The sequence below is a fragment of the Ornithorhynchus anatinus genome, chromosome X1, assembly GCF_004115215.2.
Source record: "Ornithorhynchus anatinus isolate Pmale09 chromosome X1, mOrnAna1.pri.v4, whole genome shotgun sequence".
Taxonomy (NCBI): Eukaryota; Metazoa; Chordata; class Mammalia; order Monotremata; family Ornithorhynchidae; genus Ornithorhynchus; species Ornithorhynchus anatinus.
In genome coordinates, this window is record NC_041749.1 from 35,206,049 (window position 1) to 35,218,854 (window position 12,806).

The following is a 12,806-nucleotide window of genomic DNA, read 5'->3' on the forward strand; positions in this document are numbered from 1 at the left end:
CTTCTCCCTGTCGGTTTTTCAGCACGACGACGGAGCCGGGGAGAGAAATGAGAGCCGAGACAGTTGTATCTGTCTCTCTGGCCTTTTCCCCCAGCTCAGTGGGGCCCTTTCTAAGTCTCATTGGTCTCGGGATAGTAAGTCAGGACTTTGAATTTAAAGTGATGATGAATTCCTCGGCTACCGGCCGCTCCCTCCTGCCGGGGGGGCTGCCGCGCCTGCGCGTCCGGCGCGGAGGCCGCCGGGAGATGTAGTCCCGGGGGGGAGGGAGGGAGCGGGCGGCGCCTGCGCGGTGCGGCGGGCGGGGCTCCGGGTCACGTGGGCGGCGGGGCGGGGCGGGGGGAGGCGGCGCTTGCTGCGGTCGGGGTCGGGGGTCGGGGGTCGGAGGTGGTGGGTGGTCATGGCGTCCGGGGGCCTGACGGTGCCCATCATCGTGCTGAGCGTCTTCTGGGGGGTGGTGGGGGCCGTCCTCCCCTGGCTCGTCCCCAAGGGCCCCAACCGCGGGTGAGTGCCGGGACCCGTCCGGACGCGACACACCGGGATCCTTCCCCCCTCCCCCTTCCCCCCACCAGCGCCAACCCTCCTGCTGCTCTTCATGCTTCATTCCTCCACCTCTATTCCTCCTCTTCCTCCTCCTCCATTCCTCCATTCGTCCACCTCCATTCTTCCTCCTCCTCCACCTCCCTTCCTCCTCTTCCGCCTCCTCCTCCGCCTCCATTCCTTCTCTTCCTCTTTCTCCACTTCCATTCCTCCTCCTCCTCCCTTCCTCCTCATCCTCCTCCACCTCCATTCCTCCTCCTCTTCCTCCATCTCCTCCTCCATTCCTCCTCCTCCACCTCCATTCCTCCTCCTCTTCCTCCTCCTCCATCTCCATTCCTCCTTCTCTACCTCCATTCCTCCTCCTCCACCTCCTCTTTCTCCTCCATTCCTCCACCTCCATTCCTCCTCTTCCTCCACCTCCATTCCTCCTCTTGCTCCACCTCCATTCCTCCTTCTCCACCTCCATTCCTCCTCCTTTTCCTCCACCTCCTCCATCATTCCTCCTTCTCCACCTCCATTCCTCCTCTTTCTCCTCCATTCCTCCTCCTCCTCCACCTCCATTCCTCCTCTTCCTCCTCCCCTGCTCCTTCCCCCGGTGCTCCCGTGGCCGGCGTCTCCGTCCCCGCCCCCGGAGCCCCGGCCGCCCGGGCCCTCCCGCCCCCCACCCCCTGCTCACCCAGTTGCCTGCTCTGCCACCGTGGGCGAGGCACTTTACTTCTCCGTGCCTCAGTTTCCTCATCCCTAATGGGGTGCGGGCGGGGGAGGCGGGGAGGGGGACGGCGCCCTTCCTGCGGGAGGGGACTGCTCTGTCCGGCCTGACTGACGCCCGCCTGCCCCGGCCCTCGGAACGACCTTCAGACGTCTGCAGACCGCTTCGTCGTCGTCGTCGTCGTCATCACCATCATCATCATCACGAGGACGATGGGGGTGGTGGGGGTATGCGTTAGGCGCTCACTCTGTGCCAAGCACCGCCGAAGGAGGCCCCGGGGCAGAGGGCGGGTGATCGGGTTGTCCCATCGGGGGCACAGTCTTACTTTACAGATTCATTCATTCGGTCAGTCGTGTTTAGTGAGCGCTTACTCTGTGCAGGGCACTGTACCGAAAGCGCTTGGAATGTGCAATTCGGCCACAAGTTGCCCGGTAAAAACCCCCACCTGGTGCTGGGAGCGTGCGGGCCGCCCCCCCAGCCCGAGGCCGCCTGCCCCTTGGTGTCCCCTGCGGCCCCGGGCCGGGACGGGGGCAGAAGGACGGGCCCCAGAAATCAGAATCCCGTGATGCTTGGCCGTGGAAACCGTAACATCCTCTTTTTCTTTTTATGGTCTTTCTTCGGCGCTTACTGAGCGCCGGGGTGGATGCAGGCTAATCAGGTGGGACACAGCCCCCGTTCCACATGGGGCTCACATTCTTAGTCCCCATTTTACAGGAGAGGGAACTGAGGCACAGAAAAGTGAAGTGACTTGTGCCAGGTCGCACAGCAGACCAGCGGCAGAGCTGGGAGTAGAACCCAAGAATTGCCTATTTAATGTACTCTACTAAATCCCCTCTCGGGGTTACATCTGGAGATTTTCCAGTCCTCTAGCAGTCTCGACAGCGGGAGGTAGAGTCAGACAGAGGCCTGTCCATTCCATTCCTAGCTTGGGCAGCGGCTAGCGAGTGGCAGGCCATCTGCGACAAGGCAAAACTCCCCCGCGCTGGGCAGCAGCGGCACGGGAGAGGGTGGAGGGGGGAGACTCGAGTTTACTGCGCGGATGGAGGAAATGGTCAACCACTTCCACGTTTTGACCAAGAAAACTCCCTGGACCCACTACCGGAAAGATTGCAGATGGAGGTGGGGCGTTCGGGGTCGGGGGAGAGGTGTCCGTTGCATCGCTATGGGTCAGAGACGACTCGACGGCATAAAACTAAGACTCCCCCGAAGGCCTTGGCACCTGCTACCTGCGGGAATCCGCCCGCGCCCCCTTTCCAGAGCAGGTGACTGGCGCCTTACCAGTCCCCCTTTATTTTTTTCCTTCCAGTGTGATCAACACCATGCTGGTGACCTGTGCCGTCTGCTGCTACCTCTTGTGAGTACCCACCAGCATCCTGTCCTAGTTTACGCGCAGTTTTAATTTAGTTCTTGGCATTTTGGCCCTGGGGTATGATGGCATCACAGGCATTCATTGTGGTCACTGAATTGGAGTGGATCTCGGTCCTGGTCCATTTTCTTTTCAATCGGTAATTCAAGTGGCAGTGTGGATTGCGTGTCGACTGAGTGCAGAACACTGTGCCGGGCAATTGAGAAAGAACCCCCGAAGCCGAGCACCTGATCCTCGCCCAGGAGGAGTTTGCGATCTCATCTTTCCTTATGTTAACATCCGAAAATCACCTTGGAAACTATAAGAGAAAGTTTTGTTATTAAGTTAATTTGACATGTGATGTCTGTTTTCATGATGGTCTCATGTACAACTAATAATTAGTATGGCACTCGTTAAGCGCTTATTATATGCCGAGCATTGTACTAAGTGCTTGGGGTAGACCCAAGGTAATCGGGTAGGACACTCTTGGGTCGTACAATCATAAGTAGCGAGGGGTGAACTGTAATCCTCATTTTACAGATGAGGAAACTGAGGCACAGAGAAACTGTGAAGGAACTGGGATTGGAACCCAGGTTCACTGACTCCCAGGCCTGTGCTCTTTCCACCAGACCACACTCCTTCTGTTATCTACAAACCCACTTCTCCCCCACTAGATTGTAAACTCCTTGGAAGCAGGGTTCAATCATACAGTGGTATTTATTATTTACCATGTGCAGATCACTGTACCAAACATTTGGGAGACTGTGTACAGTATAATATGTGGACACGATCCCTGCCCACAAGGAGTTTAAGGATTAGAATGGAAGAAAGACATTAAATTACAGGTGGTTAGATACAGAAGTCATTTCCTGTTGGGACGAAAAGCCAAGTGCTTAACAGTTTCTGACCCCAGGTTTGTGCTCTATCCACTAGGCCACGCCGATTCTCTACATATGTACATAGCTAGAATTTATATTAATGTTGTTTTCTCCCCCTTCCCCCTTTATTCTGCATTAAGGCCTACATTGAGGAGTTTCTGCTTGATGCAGAGATGGATGGGCAGTCACAGGGGGCTTGGAGGCATGGAGAGACCGCCACAGAACATTTTTTTTTTTTTTAACTCAGGGTAGCAGTGAAATAATATGGATTTCCAGAGGAAATCCCAGCCCACGCAAGGAATAGCCAAGTGGAGACTTTGTAGCACTCGTCCAACCTAGGAATGGCCATTGCCCATAAGGGGTGGCCGGCCGAGCGCTGGCCCAACTGGGGCTGGAGGGATGTCCCAGAGAGTGGGGACGATTGTGGATTCCAAGAGCGTTTGTGGATTCTCCTTTCCTGCTTGGGTGCTAGAACAGGACATGTTCCCGCTCTGCTCGTCTGGAATAGTTTGGGCCTAATTTAGCCCCGGTGCCGTGGACCGGAGAACTGACTGCCTTTCAGGGAGCACTAGGTCCAGACCGGACCGGAAAGTTCCGGTGGTGTTTGATATGTATCGTCCTCTAGGACAGGGTGGGGGGGAGACCTCCCTGGGGGCTCAGTTTGGGACATGGGGATATAGATATATATAGATATATATGTATATATCCATCTAGCTAGCTAGCTACGTGCAAAAAGAGAGGAAGAGGGAGGCAGAGAAAACCCCTGATGCCCCTGATTATTTGCTCCACCCCTCTGCCTCCAAGTCGGGCATTGACTTGCTCCGGGTGGGAGGAGCCAGGTCCCGGAATATACCAGTAACTACTGTGGAAAACTCTGCTTCTCTGTCTCCGTCCTCGTTGCCGAAGGCGTGGGAGTGGTGCATTGTGAGTTAATCGTGAGGGTTCCTTATCCCGCTGTGGCCTTTAAGGCCTGAAAATATTTCCCAGCATATTCCCCCGTCCCCCTGCCCCCGATCGGGGCCCTCCCACCCTTGTCCCCGGGTTGGCTTGCGTGGGCTAAACAAAGCTGTGTTTCCAGCCCCGGGCTTGTCCTGTTTTCAGTAAAGAGGTTTTTATTGTGGGCAGCTTGGGCCGGGTGGGGCGGAGGCTGCGGGAATGAGGATCTGGGCGAGCGAGGCCTGGTTTTCGTTTACGGCTGGGGGAGTCCGAAGGAAATCTGGCCCGTGTCCGTCAGGATACTGCCACTTGTCTGCTTTTTATTAAAGTAGGAATGCGAGATCTGTCTTCTGCCTTAAAGTCGCAAATACCATTATTATTGTTATTATTCATAGTAATTAGAAGTCATGCGGCCTAGCGGAAAGGGCATGGGAGTCAGAGGCCTTGGATTCTAATCCCAACTGTCTGCTGTGTGACCGGGGCAAATCACTCCATCGCTTTGTACAGTGCCTGGCACATAGTAAGCACTTAGCAAATACCAAAATTATTATTATTACTTAGGGAATCTGATACCTCTTCTTCCTCCCCTTTAGACGGTGAGCCCTCGTGGGCCCCGATTAGCTTGTATCCACCCCTGTGTTTAGTACAGTGTTTGGCATATATAGTCTAGTCAGCGCTTAACAAATAGCTTATTAATGCTTATTAAGGGGAGGCTAATTAAGCGGGAGCCCTGCCGGGTGAGCGCTCAGTGATTCCCGAGCCCGGGAGCGGGTCCTCCGGCCGGCCCCCGTTTGGGCCGGGGGATGTTTGCGGGGCTCGGCGACCTGTGGTCTCCGCTCCCTGCTGAGGGGGGTTTAGCCCGGCCTCTCATCTCGCAGCTTGTTTTGGAGCTGGGCTCCGTGGTCAGGGCAGAGGAGTCGGGCCAACTTGGCACACAGTCACTTTCCCAGGACAGGTGCCCAAAAAGTCCAAAGGAAACTGTTTATCTGCCTGGGGCCTTCTGGGCTGGGGGCAGGAGTGCCAGGATTGGAGGGGGTGGTGCTGCAGGCTGCTTTTGGGGAGCCCTTCCTCCAGCCGGCCTCCCCTCCCTTCCTCTGACGGCTCCGGGGGGTCGAGGGCCACTGTCTGGCCTCCCACGGTGGAGCGTGCTGACCTTCTCCCCGCTAGAGTCGGCACCGCCGGGCTCACTCTGTCCGGCAATTTCCAGATCTCCCGCGGGCTGGGCCTCGCCCCGTCCCAGCCCTTTCCCTCTGGGCCCGACCGACCCCGGCTGGCCTGGGTCTGAGGCAAGGGCCCCCCAACGGGACCCAAGTCAGTTGGGACCCGCTCAGCTGCCTCTCCTCCTCATGGGGAAGGGGATGGGCCAGTCAAGGTAGACTCGTACATTTCAACGAGGCCTAACTTTAGGAACCTCTAAGCTGCTTAAAGGGGCTGGGACCTAACGAGCAACATTTTAAAAGCCCTTCGGGCCCAGAACGGCCCAGCCGCAAAGGTCGCTTTTCTATCAGCGGCCCAGAGTGACCATTTGCCCCGGAGAGAGAGCCCCACAGGGCAAGGAGACGGGGACCCTAAGCGGAGATGGCCCCGGTGAGCGCAGCTGGGTGGTGGTCCGGGAGGTGCTCCGAGGGGTCGATCGGCTTGTGCCTGAGCTCTCGCACACAGACCTCCCTCCCTCCGCCTTGCCCTCCCACTTTCCCACTTTCCCCCGACAGCTGGACTGTACCCGGGCCCCTGGACCTCCCGAAAGCTGCAAATGACTCTAAGTGCCACCAAGGCAGGAATGGTATCTGCCTACTCTGTTGTATGGTCCTCTCCCAAGCACTTAAGACAGTGGTGCGCACACAGTAAACGCTCAGTTCTCTGAAGGAATTTCCGGTGTAGCAGAGGATCCACCGGCACCGTTCCCTGGCACTGGGGTGAAGGCGCCTTGGCCCCAAACTGGCGGAAACGCCAACGCTGGTCAGGGGCCACGATGGCGTCTAGTTGGGAAATGTGAAAGGGAGCTTAGGTACATTCAGTTCCCGCCTCGGAATGCATGAAATAATAACTTCTCCCATGGAATCTGATCGCCCCCTCCACCCACTTCCATCAATTCAGAAAGAGTTTTTTCTTCCATCTCTTCCCGTTTCAAGCTGAGAGACGCGCGGGGCTTGGAGCCTGGCTGGAAGGAGCGAAGCCGAGCTCGGACGGTAGAGGAGGGGGAAGATTCCTCTGTGAAATTCCTAATGACACCGGCAGGAACATTTCTGAGGTCTTTGACCCCAGTTCGTAAGGGGAGGGTGCCGTGTTTCACTTTCCGGGAGGAGGACCGAGCCTTCTGTGATCCCCCGAAGGAGGAGGTGGGACGGGCTGCCTGCTTCCCGGTCCCCGCTCCCCTCAACCCGAACCTGCGACCGGAACCGCCCCCCGCCCGTTGGCCCAGGCAGCGGCCGGCAGGGACCGGCTCGGGCTGGATTACTAGCGGTCAGAGGTCTGGTGGGGGCTTGGTTCGTCTCCCTCTTTCTCGTAATAAAAGAGAGGCTGAGGCCTAGCTGGGACTAACGCAGGTTGGCTCAGTCGCCGCTTCGGGGGAACCGGGAGCCTGCTCATCAAACCCGGCCCCATTTTGCCGTCGGCTCGCCCTGCTCCCCGGGGCCGGGGAATTTTCCGTGACCGTCACACTAGTGACAGCCGTTGTTTCCAGGCTGCCGGCGGGCAGGCCGGGAGGAGAGCCCGGGGGAACCGGTGGACGGGCGGGCGGCGGGGCCTCTGCCTCCATCTCCCTCCGTCGGCGTCAGGTCAGCGGCCCCGGGAGGCCGAGCGGCCGCCTTGTGTTGGCCGAGTCCGGCGCCGGACACCCAAGTGCTTCCATACTCACTGGCCGGGGCTGCCTGCCAGACTTTCCGGGGCCGCTCCCCGCCCCGGGGTCGCCGTCTCTCTTCTCGGGAATCTGCTCTGTGTGTCTCAGGCGGGAAGACGGAGGCGAGCGACCTTAGGTGGGGTTTCCGCGGCGGCGGGTCGTAGGCCGTCGGACGCAGCCCGTGGCCCTCCGCGGCCCGGGCCGCCGTTGAGGAGGGCAGGCGACCTTTCTGACTGCTTGTTTTCCTTTTTGCAGCTGGCTGATTGCAATCCTGGCCCAACTCAATCCTCTCTTTGGACCCCAATTGAAGAATGAAACCATCTGGTATCTCCAGCATCACTGGCCTTGAGGAGGGGGGAGGAGGATGGTCTCCGGGCTCACAGTGAACTAGGTAAATCTCACCAGGGCAGGTTTTGCAGTGAGGGAGACCGGCTATTTGAAAGCCTAAAGTATGGGTATCGGAAGACCTGCTCAGCCTCCATACTTGGAGGGCTTGGAATAATGGGAGTAGCAGGGACGGGGGGTGGGGGAGAGAGGCAGTTTGGTAATGCACATTGCTGGACACAGCTGCTGAGAGGGGATCCTGGACAGATCTGCTAATGTGAAGGGAGCCGTGTGCCACAAGCCACCAGTCCTTTCCCGAGCAGGCCAAACTGTACAACAGAAGCCTGTCTGACCAAAAATAAGCCTTCCTACCCTGCCCCTCGACTGCGCCATGAAGCCTCGTGGCTTAATCCGATTCCAAAACTGCATCATCCACGGCAGCTACCTTTTATTAGAAGCCCCGAACTTGCCCCGATCTTACCCTACACACACCAACTGACAACGAACCATTCTCTCCTTCCATCTCATTCCATTTTACGTGGCCAAAGTCTTTAGGTGTCCTGGGCTCCGTCTCGCTCTCTGCCCCACTCACGGTGAAGCTCTGCAGGATTTAGCTCTGCCACTGTCCCCGTCCACAAGAGTAACCCACCTGATTTTCTTTTGCAGGGAAGGTCGTCCCTCTATCTGCGAGAGGACCAGAGGCTGCCTTAACCCGCCTTCCTTAAATGTAGTATTCCACTGGAATTGCCTTACTCAAGTAGTCCACTGTTTTCTCTCTCCTGCATTTTTACACTGTCAAACACAGAGTGCCTCCCCTATTTAAACTGTACCAAATACAGAGAGAGAGTGTGTTTGTGTGTGTTTTCACACTTCCCGCTGCAGGGAAAGGGGGACTTCTTTTGGTGACTTGTCAGAGCGGAGATTGTGCCCCTTCTGTCCCCAGGAGCTCTGAGTATCAGCTAGTGTTTTCTTCTCTCCCTCCCCCGTTTGAAGTGTGATGGGCACAGCTCCTGCCCACAGGAGACTTCCAGCCATCCACCCCGCGGCAGCCCTGGGTTCGGGGCAACAGATGGGGGAGGAAGGGTCGGGAGCCACTGTTCTGTAATGGGTGGCATTTTCTCCCAAACTGGATTTGCAGGACTGTGATCTTCTCATTTCTGCCTTCACCTTTTAGAATAAAAGATGTTTCTACTTTCTCTGGATGCCCTGTGTCTGTTTTCTTTCCAAATAGAGGCGCCAGAAGCCTTTAGCTCAGCCTGTTTTGCTGATCTTTAGCTCCTTGATGGCAGCGATGATGTCTACTTACACTCTTCTGTCCCCCAAGCTTAAAACAGTGCTCTGCACACGGTAAGGGCTCAAACTACGACGGAGCCCTTACAGGCCTCTTTGGCTTGTGGGACAAGCCACGGGTGGGTTTCCTGGCTCGGTAGGTTGCTCCTCCTTATTTCCAAATTGACAGAGCAGGCCACCACCCCGAGAGTAGTTGGGCATGCGGGAGGGAGTCTCGGCTTATTCCGGAGGCCACGAGGGCCAGAGAGGAGGGGGGGCGGGGTCAAGCGGCAAGGGACCCGGGCTTGGTCTTGGCTCTTACACGAGCTTGCTGTGTGACCTTCAGTAACTAGCTCAATCTCTTTAGGCCTTTCTCTCCTCAGTCCAGTAGGGACAAAGATTCCTGCTCCTCCCAGACTTGCAGGGGTTGTGCGGGAGGCAATGGAGAACTGATGTGGACAAGCACTCCAGAAAACAAGTTTTTAATCAACTCGAGGGATTTATTATCAACATCACCGGGGGATGCGCTGTACTCTCCAAATGGCAACGTCACTCTCGAAGACCTGGTTTATTTTGGGCCTAAAAGCGAGGCCATGAGTTGCTGTGGACTCTAGGTTCTACTATCTCACGTGCTGATCCATTAACAGCTTGCTTTCTCCACCGGATTAGGGGAGTTGGGTTCTCTGGACTCCCAGTATCTTGCCTGAAATGGCAATCACATTTTAATTCCCGCTGGGAAGGAAACTGCAGATGGTTTAATGGGGGTGGGTGGGGAAGGGTTCAGTAACCAGCAAAGAAGAGATCCTGGTTTGGTGACTAGATTTGGGGGTTTGCAAGCCCTGGAAGGTGTCATCGATCAATGGTATTTGAGCACTTACTGTGTGCAGAGTACTCAGAACTCAATATTGAACTCAGAGTTCAATACAACAGAGTTGTATTCCTGCCCACAATGACAGTTGGGAAGAAGGGGCTTATTCCCCGTGTTCCACAGGGTTTACAAAAGAAGCTACAAAACCCAGTGATTTTATGCTCATGGCCTAATGGACAGAGCACAGGCCCAGGGATAAAAGGACACGGGTTCTAATCCCAGCTCCACCACTGCTGTGACCTTGGGCAAGTCACTTCACTTCTCTGTGCCTCAGGCACCTCCTCTGTAAGATGAGGATTAAGACTGAGCCCCACGTGGGACGTGGATCGGGTCCAAACTGATTAGCTTGTAGCTACCCCAGTGCGTAATACAGTGCCTGGCACAGTAAGAGCTTAACAAATGCCATAAAAAAAATAAAAGTTTGGATCCATCAAAGTGGTACAAATCGTAGCCCAATGGATGCTGAAGGCCCTGTTTGATCTGTTTGACCTCTGTGGGGCAAACCCCTTTAGGAGATGGTCAGGCCAGGGGTCCCCCTTTAGGTCCATCATCCAGAGGCACTGAAAACTCAGCCCTTGGAAGCGGGCAGGGTAAGGGCCCGTTTTCCACAGCCCGCGTGTCCTGTGGTGTTTTCCGTTCCCTCTGCATGGCCCTGCCCCAGTCCCCTCCCCGATCCTGCATCCAAGATGCCTCACCCCTGACGCGCCACCTTCTGCCTCTTCCCGCTTCCCCAACTGCTGCCCACAGGTGTAGTTTGGACTAGACTGCTTCCCTCCCCTCCTCAAAAAGCAGTCCCCGATGCCTGGTCTGTAAGATGCCAGGCTCTCCGGCAGCTGGAGCTAACGCCCACGTGCACCCTGTGGGGACGAAAGGAGAGGGGCAGAGCAGGGAGGGAAAGGGAGAAGAGGGGAGGCAAGAGGAGGAAGAGAGAGGAGCCAAAGGACACACAAAGGGTGCAGCGGGGGGGACCGCCCTGGGAAGTTCACTGACTCCTGGAGTTCAGACAGCTCATTTCCACCCTTTTTCACTTCTCCGTGCCTCAGTTACCTCATCAGTAAAATGGGGATTAAGACTGTGTCCAACCTGATTGCCCTGAATCTACCCCAGTGCTTAGTTCAGTGCCTGGGACATTATAAGCACTTAAATACCCTAATTAAAAATATTCTTTAAAATAGTTGTGTGGACTAGTTCAATCGCCTCACAAAATGCCTTCCTTTCGAAATACCAGAATTGACCCTCGAGCACACACCAGTTTTGAGGGCCGAATTATCCAGCCTCCCCCGACGCCAGTCAATCCAGTGTATTTATTGAGCCCTTACTGTGTGCAGAGCACTGTACTAAGGACTTGGGAGAGTTCGATCTAACACAGTCGACAGACACCTTCCCCGTCCACAGCGAGCTTCAATCTATGCCACCCGTCCCTGGACGGATCACGTTCTCCCCGTGTCCCTCTGCATCGAACCCAGAATCCTGACACTCGGCTTCATGGCTCTCCACCCACTCGCTCCACCTTGCATCTGTGCTCTCCTCGACCGCATCTCTCCGCCTCGTTCTTTCGGTTCCTCCCAAGTTAGCCTAACTACGCCTCTCGCCCTCATCTCTCTCGCTGTCATTACCTCACCCACGCGGCTCCCCCGGCCGAGAACTCCCTCCTTCCCTAAGCCCGACAGACCCCACCGCTCCCCACGCTCCACGCCCAGCTGAAATGTCCAAAAGGACCTTACCTTCCCACCCGGCCCCTGTCCGCCCCGATTTTCCCGTCACTGTAGACAGCACCACTATCCCGTTATCTTCGACTCGTCGTTCTCCTTCAACCCACGTATTCGATCTATCACTAGATCCTGCCGGTTCAACCTCCACGACATCGCTACAATCCGCCCTCTCCTCTCCATCCAAACGGCTGCCACGTTGATCCAAGCACTCATCCTATCCCGCCCCGATTACCGTATCGGCCTCCTCGCAGCTCTCCCCGCCTCCTGTCTCTCCCCGCTCCAGTCTGCTGCCCAGATCATTTTTCTTCAAAAAACATTTAGTCCATGTTTCCCCGCTCCTCAAGGACCTCCAGTGATCGCCCCCCGACCTCCGCGTCAGATGGAAACTCCTTACCATCAGCTATAAAGTGCTCCATCACCTCGCCGCTCTCCTACTACAACCCAGCCCATCCCCTTCTCTCCTCTGGTGCCAACCTCCTTTCTGTACCTCAATCTCGCCTACCTCGCCGCCGACCCCTCGCCCGAGTCCTGCCTCTGGCCTGGGTCACCCTCCCTCTTTATATCCAGCAACGACTCTCCCCACCTTTAAAGCCTTACTGAAGACACACCTCCTCCAAGAGGCCTTCCCTAAGCCCTCATTTCCTCTTTTCTGTGTCGCCCTGATTTGCTTGTATTCTCCCCTCCTCCAGCCCCACAGCCCTTACGTCCATATCCGTAATTTATTTACATTAATGTCTACTGCCCCTTCCAGACTGAAATCGCTGTGGGCAGGGAATGTGTTTATCACCTCTGTTGTCCTATACTGGCCCAAGGACTTAGGACAGTGCTCTGTACCCAGTAAACGCTCAATAAATACACCTGACTGATTCCCCTGCATTTCCAGTGCACCGCACTGTAGATTGAGAGCTCGCTGAGGGTAGGGAATGTCGCTGTTCATTGTTGTACTGTACTTACTCTCAACACTGTAATCTGGTATCCCCAACAGTGCTTTGCACAGAGTAAGTGCTTAACAAATGCCATCATTATTATTAATCGCTCAATGAATACAATCGAATGAATGAATATTACAGCCCTTGCTACTACAGGGGAAATAAGTTCAAAAGCCGGTGATCTGCCTGGTTTGTTGCTCCTCACTGTTTTCTCAGTAATGAGTTTTTATTCCATAGCCTACCAACCACTTTTGGCCAGGGGCCCTCCCTCCGCGGCGGAAACTCCGGAAAAATCTCTGCTACGCTCGCTGTGGGCTGGGAATATGGCTGTTACACTGTACTCTCCCAAGCGCTTAATGCAGTGCTCTGCACGCAGTATGCGCTCAATAAATGCGATTGAGTGACCTGTGAACGGTAAAACAGGCAAGATGAAACCAAAAAAACCCCAAAAACCACTTTG

The 12,806-nt window shown here is 55.8% G+C and overlaps 1 protein-coding gene across 1 annotated transcript; it reads left to right on the forward strand.

Annotated features, from left to right (window-relative positions):
* Positions 1 to 354: 354 nt before the first annotated feature.
* Positions 355 to 8,770, forward strand: LOC100681949 (V-type proton ATPase subunit e 1). The gene is made up of 4 exons (XM_029050530.1): positions 355 to 501; positions 2,553 to 2,600; positions 7,500 to 7,635; positions 8,235 to 8,770. Exons 1-3 carry the CDS (start codon positions 398 to 400, stop codon positions 7,591 to 7,593), a joined length of 246 nt encoding a protein of 81 aa, XP_028906363.1. The 5' UTR covers positions 355 to 397; the 3' UTR covers positions 7,594 to 7,635; positions 8,235 to 8,770.
* Positions 8,771 to 12,806: the final 4,036 nt, after the last annotated feature.

What these genes read in the sequence shown, in the direction of transcription:
- LOC100681949 (XM_029050530.1), top strand. Translation starts at nt 398, where the DNA reads ATGGCGTCCGGGGGCCTGACGGTGCCCATCATCGTGCTGAGCGTCTTC. An exon ending in CCCAAGGGCCCCAACCGCGG is followed by an intron (nt 502 to 2,552) that starts GTGAGTGCCGGG and finishes TTTTCCTTCCAG; the next exon opens with TGTGATCAACACCATGCTGG. An exon ending in GCCGTCTGCTGCTACCTCTT is followed by an intron (nt 2,601 to 7,499) that starts GTGAGTACCCAC and finishes TCCTTTTTGCAG; the next exon opens with CTGGCTGATTGCAATCCTGG.